Source organism: Siniperca chuatsi, linkage group LG15 (assembly GCF_020085105.1).
Source record: "Siniperca chuatsi isolate FFG_IHB_CAS linkage group LG15, ASM2008510v1, whole genome shotgun sequence".
NCBI lineage: Eukaryota > Metazoa > Chordata > Actinopteri > Centrarchiformes > Sinipercidae > Siniperca > Siniperca chuatsi.
In genome coordinates, this window is record NC_058056.1 from 24657690 (window position 1) to 24672265 (window position 14576).

Below are 14576 nucleotides of genomic sequence, written 5' to 3' on the forward strand. Positions count from 1 at the left end.
GATAGAGAAAGAGGGGTGGATAGAGTGAGGGGACGAGATTGATGAAAAGAGAAGGGGGAGACGGAGACAAAAGGAGAAACAGTGAAAGAGATGGAAGAAATGAAGGAAGGAAATAAAAGAGGAGGGGAAGAAAGGGATGGCTGATATGAGTGGTGAAGATGGGGAAAGTGGGAGGAAAGAAAGAGTGAAGAGAAGACAGGATGAAAAAGACTGGAGGAAGGATGGGATAAGGGGGGGAAGCAATAGGGGAGAGATATAGGTGATGGAAGAGAAGAAATTTAAAAGGTAGGAGAGGAAAAAAGCAACAAATGGAGAGGCCAGAGAGATGAGGATGAAAGGAGAGAAAGTAACAGTTGGAAGACAGGGAGGAAGAGGAGAAGTAAAAGTTGTAGGGCGAAGGAGAGGTGAGAGGTGGAAGTAGAAAAAGAAAAACAGAGGGGGATGAAAAGACAAGAAAAGAGGAAGAAAGGCAAGAAGAAAAGAAGGGAGACATGAGAAAGAGATCAAGGAGATAGGATAAATACAGAAGGAGGGTGTGAGTGGGAGAAGTGTGAGATGGGGAGAGGAGAAAGTAGGAGCCAAGAACGGAGGGAAAAGGTGTCAGACCGAGCGGGAGAAAGTGAAAGAATAAGAGAAGAAGGGAAAGAGAGAGGAGAGGAAAGGAGAGCTCAGAGGCAAAAGAAAAAGATCAGGAGTGAAAGGAGGAGTAGAGAGTGGGAGAGGGAAACAAAAAGAGACATGGAGTGAAGGAGAAGGAGGGAGAGGTGGGAGACAGAGAGATTAAAGGGAGAGAAAGAATGAAAGAGAGATGCAGGATGACTGGTGATGAATAATTGCTGGTGAGAACACAGCAGCTCACCGACACTCAGCTTCTCCTGCCGCCGCTTAGCTGGAGGGCTCAGAAACATCAACAGCAGCATTAAAAATAGCAGCGATTATTTGAAAACATGCCGGGGAAAAAGTGTATTTACAAATAATTCTCAACATTTGTTTCATCCTACTTGGAGATGCAGACGGGTGTGGTGTGTCACAATATAACAATCCAATATGGGGAAAAACTTTTCGTCTCACTTTTAATCCAGAGTGACACATCATGACACCTACTGAGCAGACTGACGTGAAACTTGGTTTAGATATTTATGATCCCCTGAAGATGATTTCTTTTTCTTTATTATTTTCGGCTTTTTTTGCCATTATTTGATAGTGCAGCTGAAGATAGACAGGGAAGGGGGAGAGACAGGGGATGACATGCAGAAAAGGCCCAGGCCGGACTCGAACCCGAGCCGCCGCAGCAAGGACCCAGCCCCAGCACGTGGCGCGCGCTCCACCAGGCCAGCAGACCCAACAACCGGTCACCCCGCGTCAGTGGTGGACAAGGAGGAATATAACTGCTCTGTCCCTAATAACAAAAAAATATATAACTTAATGTTAGATTTAAGTTATGTATGTCGTGTTATTTTCTTTTTGACAGCTCGCTAAGGTTAACGTTGTTGTCTTTGTGATATCGAACGCTAGCTTAGCAGGCATAACTTAAACATTATGACTTTGTTATGGGTGACGTAAGTAGGACAAATGTAGTGATGCATTCGTTATAGACAGGCTGTAACCTAGTCACAATTGTGAATTACTCTCCTTACACAAGAAATTTGAACAAAAAAAAAAATTATATTTATATTCCTCCTATTGTTTACTTCCACTTTCCAAAACCAGAAACCTAACCTGGCCTAGCAAAATAAATTGATTAAACTGTTTTATACTGCATACTGCTTGCTGAGCTCGTCTGTTGTGTGTAGTAGGCGGTTCCGAATACAGCCCTAGTGTCACCATCAGGTCAAAATCTCTGCTTGACCAAAATACCTTATCTCTAAAAGTAATGGCATGATAATATGCATGATCCCCAGAGGATGAATCATAATGCTTTTGGTGACCTCCTGACCTTTGCGCTAGTCCGTCTCCCATTCCACTGATATTCTCCCATATCAATGGGAGAATGACTTAAGGACACTAAGTGATAAACTGTCATCTGGCACTGCTCTCAATTCATAATTCCATCTTTGTAAGTAAAATATTAAACAATAAATTAGCTACGGATATTTATGATCCACAAAGGATAAATCATAATGTTTTTGGTGGTCCCATGACCTTGTCAGCATGCTAGCATTCTCACAAAAACAATGGTAACATGCTAATGTTTAGCAAGTATACTGTTTACCATGTTCACCATCTTAGTTTAGCATGCTAACTTTTGCTAATTAGCAGATGGGAATTTCATTGGTTTTGCAGGTATTTGGTCATAAACCAGAGTATTGGATACATCTAATTTTTGACCTGATGATGGCGCTAATTGAGAAGTCACAGGATCACCAAAGCTATTACAATTCATCCTGTTGCAAACATGAATGTCTGTACAAAATTTCATGACAATCCATTCAATATTTGTCGAGATATTTCATTTTGCGGACTGACATTGCCACCCCTTAAGCCCGGGCGGTAGTGTGGCTACAGATCCAAAGACAGACTACCAAGAAAACTTTTGAGCAGAGTTCCCCAGAGGACGAACCCTTTGTATTTACTCTTCATGAGTTGTCATCTAAGTCATCATCACCCGCAGGTCAAATAATGAAATTTCTAAGTAAAGAAAGAAACAATGAATTGGCTGTAGATATTCATGGTCCCCAGAGGATGAATTTGTTTTTGGTGACCCTCTTGACCTTTTACTGTAGCACCACCATCAGACTAAAATTTCGAGTTTTGAGAGATCTCAAAAATACAATAACTACATTGCTGTGAAAGCTTGTGAACATTTTTGTTCCCTAAAGGATGATCCATTATGGACACCCCATAACGTTTTCTCTGCTGCCAAACTCAAGCCAAAAAAAAAAACATTTTCAACGAAGCTGATCGCCATTTCGTTTTATAAAGACATTAATGCTCCTCAGAGGATTTACGCATTTGATTTTAAACACACCCTGAACTCCATCCAACATTACACACTGTGAGGTGAACATTGCAGCCTCTAGGGGCTGCTAATGGGGCTTGCTTTTGTAGTTATACCATTAAAGAAACTCTTTTAAATTTGAGTGTACTTACTTGAAAGACATCTTACCAGAAACCCCTCTGGCACTCCAGGCAGATTCAAACAAGCACTACAAAAGAAGTGTGAAACTGGGTAAAATGTAGTTATCAAGACAAACAGCGATGGGTGGATTTTCACATTTAATAATAGACAAAAATGTTCTGTCATTCTTTTATGTACATCAGTAATTACAAGTTCAGTAAGCTATTATCCTCAAGTTTTACACGTAGTTTCATCAGCTTCTAGTAATGCTTGTTCATCTTTACACTGCTGTCTTACATATAAAATATGCTATGTACTGCAGTCACATTTATAAAAGCCTGGAGAGGTTTGCCATAAACGATTTTTTAAAACCATTCAACAAATGTCATTCACAATACTTTCTCATTATTTACAAAAAAACAGCAACTGCTAAATTATACATATTAACTATTCCTCAGTATATATAATGCCACTATACAAAGAGAGACAGAAAGGAAGAAAGGAGGGTAATGCCTGATTTTACAATGACCTTATTCTGATGCTTTAACCTGTGTATTTAAGCATTTTAAATACATATTAATGCTGCCAGTGTTTGAGAAAACTCTTGTGTCTACTTGTATTGTGAGTATTAAGGAGATTTCCAGTAACTAATCACACTTGTGATTATTTGTTGTACATTGCTATCAGTTAATACAGCGATTAATGAGCTGAAATAAGGCCACTGTAAAGTTAAAGTGTTACCCGATAAAGTTTGAGGCTCGGAAAGCGGGGCGAGATAGAGGGAGTTGCCCATCTCTTTAAAATTGAAACTAATTTGACAGGTATTTCACGGGTACGATGGCAGACAGTGTACAGGGTTCCTACACATATCCACACTCCCTCTCAGATATTTTGAGCAGCTCGGGGCCACTTCACACTCGGGCAGCTTCAAACTGTGGTGAGAGATAATCATCTGAAAAATCTGAACTTTAGGACCCAGGAATCTTGTAATGCAACATCAGTACAGGGCAGACAGTAAAGTTTATGTTTACCAACAGGGCTGGGCTTTGACCGAAGGGAAGAAGTCAAAAGATTTAACCTTAGTGAGGCCAGCCTTCTCTGGACAGAGCGAAGGTTTGTATTGCGCTCTTAAGTTTTGATGTGTCACTTCTGTGGGGTCTCAGATAGGAAGGCTGGGACACTCCTTGCATGTGTGCATGTGGGCTGGATACAAAACCAAATGTATCCGATTACTGACATCATGAATCTGTCAAAGACCCAAATTTCCTCATATCACGTTTCAATAAATTTTCTGAATATCATAATTATTCAAGAATAGTCACAACAGCCAATAACATTTGACCTGAGGTTCAACCAACCAATCAGCACACATTCCAATCAAGAAGTCCAGAATTTTGAACTGGTCATACTGTAATTAATTAGACAAACAATGAAATGAGCCAACATGAGGAGGAAAATATATTTATCATTATCAAGGTTAATGTGGCAATTTATCATGATTTTAGATTTTAGGTCATATTGTCCAATCTCAAAGAGGTCTAATTTAGTCCCACCCTAACAGGTGTAACAAAACTAAAAGGACAATGAAGGAGACGTCAATCAAGCACCGTCTGTAGACGCCCACACACCTGAAAAGACATCTAATCAGCCAAAAATAAATGAAAACGCTTCTATGGGTGGACCGGGGGGAAATACTTTGAATAACTGTTGAAAAAGCAATGTTTTTTTCCCTAAATATTCCTAATCACTTTTGATGCTTTGAGACTTTGCAGACCTGTGTAGGAACCCAGTGTAAGGCTGCTGACTACAGATTTGGGTCTAATAGCATTTGCAGATAATAGTGTTTGTTTTTCATCAATATCATCATTGCAATTTGAAATGGGTGAGACTGGCCACAAAGAACAACAAAATAAAATAAATAGTTTAGTTCGTCAAAGAAGTGTTATATCAATTATACATAGAGGTAAAAACAAACATTAAAGATTAATTTGTAGACACTATCAGACCCAGGATCTGCTTGTCTGAACCATCAAGCACAAAAAGATCATGGTTCACGAGGCTCTGAGCAGTCCGCAGACCTTACATCTTCTTTACAAGTTCAGTGTCTTTCTCAATACATCTTCAACAAGACAAACCAGCTCTTACATGGTCTGACCCGTGACCTTTCAGTTACTGTGTTGTCTGTGTTAACCACCGAACTGCCCTGTCACCCAGTGCCACAGAGGAACTGATGACAGCAGGCTGCTGGGACTTACAAACTGCCTCCAGCGAGCTCCAGTTTACAGAGTCACCGTGGATGCACAGGCGATTTTTCATTTTACATTCATTTACAAAAGAAAAAAAAAACAAACAAACACAATCTTCATTCTTTGTGAAATTATTACTACAGTACATTTGAATCAGTCATAGAGTTTCTTTGCAAAATTAGATCTTTGCTTTGTGTGAAACAAAACAAAATTTGCAACTGAAGACGACTATAGTTGTACATTTTGTCACTGAATATTGTTACTGGAGAATGCAATAAGTGATTTTTTAACAGTAAGCATCATGAACACGTAGTGTTTTTTTTAAATGGAAAGAGAGCATTGTGGAATTAAACATTTCACCTACAGAAAATCAGAGATGCTGGCTGATCTCAGAGCTGCTCCTGTTAAAGTGAGAGTGCTGCTGATGCTGCAGAGAACAGAGACGTAGTACATGTACACTTCAGGCATTACAGTCTCAGGAGCACATCACCCATTTGATGATGGGTCATGTGACTTTTCAGGTTATGTTTGCTCACCTCTCTCTGGTCTTCATCAGCTCAGGGTCACAATCTTACTTCAAATAATTGTTAATTGGTGCTTTTGTTTTAAGCTGCTCGGAGCACCAGATGAGTGTTTACTAAATATGGACGTCACATTAATTAAGCCCCGCCAATTTGCCAAGCAGGTTAAAACAGTTTGACCCATAAACTGAATTTTACTAAAGTCAGGTGTAATTTCTGCCAAGGCCCAAGAGTATTTTTGCCTTCCTAGAGCCACAGAGCCTTGTACATCCCAAAATATTCCCTTTGCTGTCAGCATTTTAACACCCAACAAGATTTTTGGAATTGAATAGCACCTCCAAACGATGGTTAGTTACCTGCCAGTGGCTGGTTACAAAAATAAAAAGAAATGGACGGCCCGTCCTCCTCGCTTTGCTTTTAGATGGACTGAAACAGTGTTTAATAAAATGTTTTATGCAACTCTGAAGGACTTTTTGTGGCAGGTTATTCATGCAATTTGTAATCAGGTGGACAAACTTACCAACCACAGACCAAATTTTATCACATTCACCTGATGGTTATTTTCCACCATCAAGCCTCTGCAGAAGGGACCGAATAAACATCAAAACCTAAACCGGGCATGACAGCTAAAAAAGGTTGCTCTAGAGCAAAAAACGATTGATAATAAAGTGAAGTACTTTGATTTCTCGGTGCAAGAATGAACAGAGCTGACTCCTTAACGGCGCGATACTCGCTGAGGTCACTGAGCAGAGTTGTGAGCACATCCAGCTTTCTATAATTACAGAATGTCAACTTTGTTCATGCTTTCTGCTCTGACCTTTTCCCAGTGCTAAAAGTGTGCCCTTTAACCAGACGATGAGCAGTTCTAGTATGCTGAACACATGAGAGAGCCTGGAACTAAATACGACACATTCTTTAGGGCATAATGCAAGTTATTAAATTGTTCTATTACTGTACTTCTCAGAGGGCGGGAAGTTAATAACTATGTGAGTTAGGAGGAGATATATTTTCCATATTAGTGTATCCCTCTGCTTTTAGTCAAAGACCTGCAGGTGTTGGAGTATCCAACTTATATTCTGCAAGGATGACCATTATGGACTAATTCAAGCCTGCTCTGATATTCAGTACTGAAGGAAACACAGGTCTGACACCCTGATGCCCTTACAAAACAGAAAATTACTTGTGACATTTAAAAGCAACAGCTCTGTTTCAAACTAGCAGCCTGAGTTTTTTCTTTTTTGTGTCTTGTGTTTTCCTCCTATCTTTCATTCTGTGGTTTCCCTCATTTTCCCCAGTTGACAAAAAGAAGTAATGTTTCTTTAAAAATGGACCTGTGATTTCAGATAAGGACTGTGGAAAAAGCAGGTAAAGCAGATATAAAAGCAAGGAAAAATAAAGGGCTGGCTTAGAGCAACCTCACACATGGAGCACAAAAACAGAGTAAGACCAAGAGACCAGGCAACAAGATAATTTCAAGAGCCAATTTTAAGAAAAAGCGATGAATGTTTTTCTTTCTCGTTTTTTTTTTTTTTTTTTTTTTTTTTTTTTTTTTTTGAATCAATACCTGAGGTCTTCCATGAGATGTGGTCAATCCAAAAGTCCCATTTAACAAAAGTGGAGCAAATAAGGAAACATTGTGGCTGCTCACTCTGTTAACTTATGTGTGTGCTTCATGTTCAGAGTTGTCAGCCCAGTACCGTTTAAATGTTGGCATCAGCAGCTCCACTGTAGCTGCATCAATATGAACACAGTTGTCACTGCTGCTGGGGCTAATTTGGGCAGCCGTAGATAGCTCAGGGACATGGAACAATTGCCATCGAACGGCAGGGGGAAAGCGACAGGGTGACTGGCATTGAGGGGGGAGGGGAGATGCGTTGCATTTGGGGACACAGGGGCAGCAATTAGAGATTATAGATTTCTTAGGCAATGATCACAGAGGATGGTGAACCGTTGCCCCGGCTCCCTCACGCAGGTCAGCCTAATCACTTCAATCAATCAGTCAGACGATCTATAGGAAGTCTGTTTCACATTAGCTCGAGGCGCAGCACTGCCAAAGGGACAATCGTTAAACACTGGAGGTTTTTTTCACCAGCAACTGTTTTGCCGTGTGTGTGTGAGAACACTGAGTGTACACCTGTGTGTGCAGAGCCATTGGCTTTCATTGCAACTGGTGGAGGAGTAATTAGCTGGAAAAGTTTCAATCGGCGCTGGCTTACGATCCAGTCAGCCAGCCAGCCAGCGTGGATGAGATGATGTTGTGGTCTTGTTTTGTACTCGGCCACACAGCCAGAGAGGCTGGAAAGGCAGTTGGCTCAGCAGCCGGATGGCCACAATGACGGAGAGAGACGGGTGGAGACAAAGCTCCAGACAGGCCACAGAGAAGACAGCAGCCGAAGACACAGATGCTGATTAGAAATGTCACAGACTCTTTAGATGGGCTTTGGCTGCATGGCCAGCCTCCTACAATGGATCCTCATTAAAGGAAGACTGAACATGCTGTTAGCTTGCTCGGAGGCCGAACTGTACAGGACCCCGGTGACATCAGCCCTCAGTGCTGAGCTGTGAACATGACAGCAGGCGACAATGGGCTACAAATGGGTGCAAGAGCCTGGAAAGTTGTTTTTTGGAAGTGTGTCTGTGTGTGTCTGTGTGTGTGTGTGTGTGTGTGTGTGTGTGTGTTTTTGTGTGTGCATGTGCAGCTGAACATGTCCAGTTTGTTCCTGCCTTCAAAATAAAACAATATAAAACAAAGAATAACTTAAGTAAAACAAGAATATAGAGCGTTGCAAAGTCTCTGGATTTTTCAAAAACTACGAGACGAGGATCTCTTCTAGCAGCAAGCCGTGGCCACCTCGACTGCAACGAGGCGGTGTCGACAAATGTAAAATGTTTTTTTGAGAGAAAAGGGTGAAGTCAGCACCCACGCTGTCCCTCCCTCCCTCCCTCCCCTGTTCCCCCTCTTTGAGTCCAGTTTCTGTCATTCAGTTCATGGGGACCCATTGTTCCCGTAGGAGGAGAGGGAGTGAAAGCACGCTGAGGCTCCAGTCCACCGGACAACTCGGCCCCTCACCAAAATGTTCTAGTCCTGCGTCCCAGCATGCACCTCTCCCTGCCAGAGCGGAGCTGGCAGAAGTCTCTGAAGGTGGAGGCCGAGGCGGGGGGTTAATGGGAGAGCATTGGGTGGTGGGGTGGTAGAGGAGGACAGGGGGCGTGATCAGATGCAGGTGGATGGCTGTGCGGTGGGCTGCTGTTTGCGGTTCCTCAGCCCTCCAGACTTCTCCTTGTAGCCCACACACATCTGCTGAGATACATCCACCAGCGCACTGGCCACTGCCAGACCTGCAGACACACAAAAATATTACAATTAGGTGAATATCATGCAAAGATGTACATGCCATTGGTTTCTTATTTTGTGATCTGGGGATGTCACTTTTTCAAAGTTCCAATGAATAAGAACTAACACAACATTTGTTCAAATTAATTCAAACGCAACTTTTCAAATTCACTCAATCATTTAGCCTATAAAATTAGACATCTGTGACTAGGTGTCGAAAGTAGAGACAGCTTTGTTTCACAGGACAAAAAAAGGACACACCCAAACTGTGTCCCTATTTTATACTACACAGTAATACTATACAGTATGTACTAAGATACTAATTGTCATTTTGTGCAATAAGTAGACAAGAAATGCATGTACCCTACAGTTTTGTAGGTGAAGTTTAAGTGTGACATTCCAAAGAGAAAGCAAAATCTTTTTCCAAATATTTAACACATATTTTTGGTTTCCAGAAACTTTCCAGTTATTACAACTGCATTTCTTGTCCAGTGATGTTGCTAGGTATGTGTCCTGCATTTCTGACACATTAAAATCCATCCAGGGGACGCACCCTATTTTTCCCCTGACAGTGCTACATTGTGAACAACAAATATGTGTTGAAATCATATAAATAAACTAAAAAAAAAAAACATTGCTGTCAAAAAACTTGGTGTAATTTATTATCAGGCTGCAGCCTCTCACCTGCTTTCTGTGTCGGGGCTGAGCACACACTCGCCTTCGCGAGTAAAAAGCCAATGCTTTATCGATACATCTGTTCAACAAACATAAACATGTAGAAAGCGATATTTTAATTTAATCTGCTCTGTCCTCAGTCTTATCCACCGGCGTGATGTTTACACAAGTACAGCGCGCTAGCTCGGTTAATAACGAACTGTTACAAACAAGCTCAAACGAAAGCTGTCTGTACGTAGTCTTAACTGTTTAGCTTAGTTCTTGTAAACTTACTGCTGGCTGAGACAAACCAGGCCGTCCTCCCTCTACCAGGTAACTTACCTGCAGTGAATCACACCAGCAGCAGAGGGAGGAGGACAGAGGACAGGAGGGACTGACATTGACATTTTAGATTTGTTTTCAGCCAAATATTAGAGTTTATACAGCGACTAAGCAACTATTTAGTAATGAAAAAGAACCGATAAGAGTATAGATAAGAGTTGTAGTATCGATAAATTGATACCCATCCCTAAATCCTAATCCCTAAGTTTAACACTACAGTTGGTCAAAAAACACAAATTTGAATGGGGACCTGGGACGTACTTGAATGATGGGGACTCACTACATTGGAAACCTGTCAACATCACTGCTTGTCTATTATTATCTACTTTTATATTCTTTTTTGATTGACTTTAGTTGAATTTCTTTGTGTGATTGTGTTTTTCTGCACATTTCTTTGCTTTATGTAAAGCACCTCTCCTTTTTCTTTTTTGCAATGATGTCCATTAACACTGTCACTTTTCCACTATAAACACACTACATTCACAAAGCCTACTTAGACTTAGTGTGTAGTGTAAAATTGGGACACAGCAACACACACACACACACCACTCACAACCACATACACAGGTGGTGAGATCATAGACTGGCAGTGCAGGCAATCATTAACTTATAACACACTTCATTAACATTTATTAATACTCTCTGAGCCATGAAATTCCAATAAACTCCATTTATCTCCAACGATGGATGCATTTACCCCGATCAAGTACACATAGCCAACGGCAAAATATAAATTCCAAGGGGAGAAGCTGTGGCTGCGATCACATCCTCTGAAATCATGCAGTCTGATAGTCTTTAGTGTAACAGGCTGCAGCTAGATCTAGAAGTGGGTGCAGGATGGTTCAAAGCAACCAAATGAGGCTCAGATACAAATCAGAGATAATCTACAGTGCTGACCTCCTCTTGGCTGTTTGGAGAGTGATGAGGCTGGCTATTTTGCAACAAGCTTAAGTGTAAACAGATGTGCTGTGATATGATGCTAACGACCGACGGCAGCCTGAGGATTTCGAAACAAAACAAGTTAAAAGCATCATAAATGGAGACCCTCGCGGACATGAGGAGATGGTAGGAACTTGGCTAACACGGTCTCAACAAAATCTGCCCGAGGGAAAGCTCCACTGAGAGCCGAGGCGGTTTTGTTATGACAAAAGGACTATGTGGTAATTAATAAGGGCCTGGGGCGTACTGATGGTCTGGGGACTGCAACTGTGGGAGGCAAAGAGGCTATAAAACACAGAAGGGGAAAAAATACAACAAGAAAAGAAATCAAGTTGAGTTTGCATTTGAGTCCTTGAAGATGACAGTGGAAGAAATAGAAAAGAAGAAAAAAACTTTAAGAAAAGGCAAGTGAAGTGCTTAGTCCTGGGTCCTATCAGACTGTCCTGGAAAGAAAGATAAGGAAAACAGATGAAGGACAGACGGGAACGTATAGAGAGCAAGTGACAGAGCAGAGGATGAAAGAAGTATTGGGCTCAATTCTCAGTGCTATCAGACTGTTCGGGAAAGAAAGGAGGAGAGAGCACAGGGAAATGCAAGAAAAGACACTAGACTGCACTTTAAACCCAGACCTCACAGACAAGAAAGAAAAGAGGAGAAAGGAGAGAAAAATCAAGAAGAGAAATAAAACTCAAGAGCTGCAGCAAGCTTCTTAGCATAGAGAGACAAGACAGCATGCAGGAAGAAAGATGATGAAGGGAGGAAACAGATGAGAGTGAAAGCAACAAATTCATTTCACCACAATGAACTGAAAGGGGAGACAAGACAGAATGAGGAGAAAGTGGAGAAAGCAGGGAGGGAACAGGGAAAGAAATGAGGAAAAGCAGGGTGAGTGCTGTAGCCTGCTAGCTGCAGCATCTTTAAAAGTCAATACATCCTTGTCACATTAATGGTGCAACCATGAAATAATTACTGTAAACAAATGAGACCATGGTCAAGATGATTTGTAGCCTCTGTTCTACAGTCTGTGTATGATTTTGCCAGTGTCTCAACACGAAGACCACATATCCCATAATCCCTGATTCTTCTCTTCTGTCACTGAGGATCGTCAGTCCAAGGTGTTATTTTCCCCTCATTTTATGTAAGAGGATTTCACTGTGTCTCGAAAAAACAACAATATTTTAGTTCTGTTTGCACTGGAAGAACAGCGCACAGCGTTTGGTTTTCTTTGTGTCAAACAGCGGTGCAGGAAAAAAATTCTGTTAAAATAATCTGTGAGTCAAAAGGTAATATACAGTGTAGAGACTGACAGAAACTGCTGGTCTCACATTGTAACAGGGATGGGGGACAACGAAGCTTTTCCAAAACAATGTCTACACCCCTGCACAAACATGTTTGGGTGATATGCAGCAGAATTGTGAAGAAGCCAAATTTCATCTTCAGCTCTCTCTGAGATCCCTCATTGTTTAATGCCAAAATATGGGATGATAATGACAATAAATGTTCTGATACATATTTATGTTTCTGTTATCAGATGACTTTTCAAGCAAAAAATAGTGATTTGATTGATGGACTGCCGCAGCAGCACAGATATGTTTACCTGGTTTTGAGGTAGCATTTATAAGCCACAATCAAATCACTTTGATTTATCATAGTTATTTGTGAGACAACAGAAACAGATAAATCCATTATGTGAATGAGAACAACTAAATTCTTTGTTCAGCTATGTTGTAACCACCTTAACAAGTGGAAAACAACAGAGACTCAGTAGAGTATCCAGGCTGTCCGTCCTCATCAGATGACTGTAAAGCAAAATTTTGTTGTTAAGGAGGAAGAAAGGTTTAGATTCGCTGTTGTTTTGATGTTTCAGTGTGGACTGAGAATTTTTTGAAAACGATCTGAAATCACTAGTGTGGACAGAAGTCATTTGCAGATGTTTTCAGTTTTATTCACCTTAATGTGGGCATGGTGTAACATTCTGAAGGAAGGATAATACGAAAGAAATATAGAAGAACAAAAGAAAACAAAGCAAAAGAAGTTAGAAGAGCTAAGCGGAGGAAGGAAGGTAGATCAAGGAAAGGATGTGAAAAAAGAGAACAACAATCAAACAAAGACAGATGAAGGAAAGAAAACAAGTGAAGGATCCAACGGCTGTGTCTTACCAGACTGTCCTGGAGGAGGGATGCCGCCGGTGCCCCTGGGTAACCGCACAAAGATGGAGAGCACGGCGGCTTTGTTGCCAAAGCAAGGCTCGAGGGCGATGGGTTTTGGGACGGACTGCGGAAAGAAAAAGAAACAGAAAAGAAAGAAAAAAAAAAACTGTATTACACATCAAAAGCCTTCCAAATCCTGGTGAACACACGCAATTTTCAAAGACATGGATAACAGAGGCTTTGCTGTTACTGTTCTTGTTTGTGTCAGCAACATGCACAGCAACCAGAAAAAAAACCCTTTCCCATCCCCTGTTGAGATACACATACTGATCTGCGGGCACACAAATTGGATCCCCCCCCCGCAAAATCCCCCACTGTGCACAATTTCATGACAATGCCGCCTGTGTGCAGCGCAGGCCGCGACTGGATATCAAGTGGCGGTGCTGGGAGCGGAGATTTGTGTAGGTGGTACTGGCGGTACACTCCTGTCGCCGCAGGCTGCCTGACACACCTGACTCTCTAATACCAATATCTCCTGTTTATCAGCAACTCATCCATATGTGGGGATGAGTTTCCCGTCTGTAAACAGTCGCCGGATCTGCTGCTGCTAGCCTCGCACAATATTCATGGGTTTACTTCGACGGAGGATATGGATATGGGGGATGCTGCCACCTTACCCGCATACAGATAACGTCCGTATCTCTCTCTCGCCATCTATCTCGCTCTGTATTTCGAATTCCTGAACCGGACAGGAAACAAGGCCATGGCATGGTTTCACACACTCCTGACACTGCCTCTCAATTTGCTCACACATACAACACCTCTGAACACACAAGTTATATCCCTTCCCACGCCAGTCTTTATACTCTGGAGAGTTGAGCTTAACGCCCCAAGTGGAAATAGCGCTGGAGTGTGACACACACACACACAGAAACACACATACACACTCAGTTTTCACACTCACATGCAACTGTATACATACACCACATATCCTTACACACACATACATATCCTTGTACTTCTATCTTTGTGAGGACTGTCATTGACATAATGCATTCCCTTACCCTAACCATCACAACTAAATGCCCAACCCTAACCCTCACCATAACCTAATTCTAACCTAACCCTTAAACCCAAGTCTTAACCTTAAAACAGCCCTTTGAAGTTGTGAGGGCTGGCCACTTTCCAAAAATGTCTTCACTCTGTAGGTAAAAAAATGTGTTTCAGTCCTCACTATGTAGCAAGTACGTCCCCCAACACACACACACACACACACACACACACACACACTCTGTAAGCATACACATGGGGAGCGGGGCAGCAATGATATTC

At 41.7% G+C, this 14576-nt stretch overlaps 1 protein-coding gene across 1 annotated transcript in view; it reads right to left on the reverse strand.

Moving 5' to 3' along the window:
- Nucleotides 1-3203: 3203 nt before the first annotated feature.
- atrn (attractin) overlaps nucleotides 3204-14576 on the reverse strand; it is a 136246-nt gene continuing 124873 nt past the window's right edge. Inside the window, exons 28-29 of the mRNA XM_044167851.1 lie at nucleotides 13254-13368; nucleotides 3204-9164 (exon numbers count right to left, since the gene is read on the reverse strand). Of these exons, the coding sequence (XP_044023786.1) occupies nucleotides 9040-9164; nucleotides 13254-13368 (240 nt within the window). The 3' untranslated portion in view covers nucleotides 3204-9039. The remainder of the gene's footprint in view (nucleotides 9165-13253; nucleotides 13369-14576) is intronic.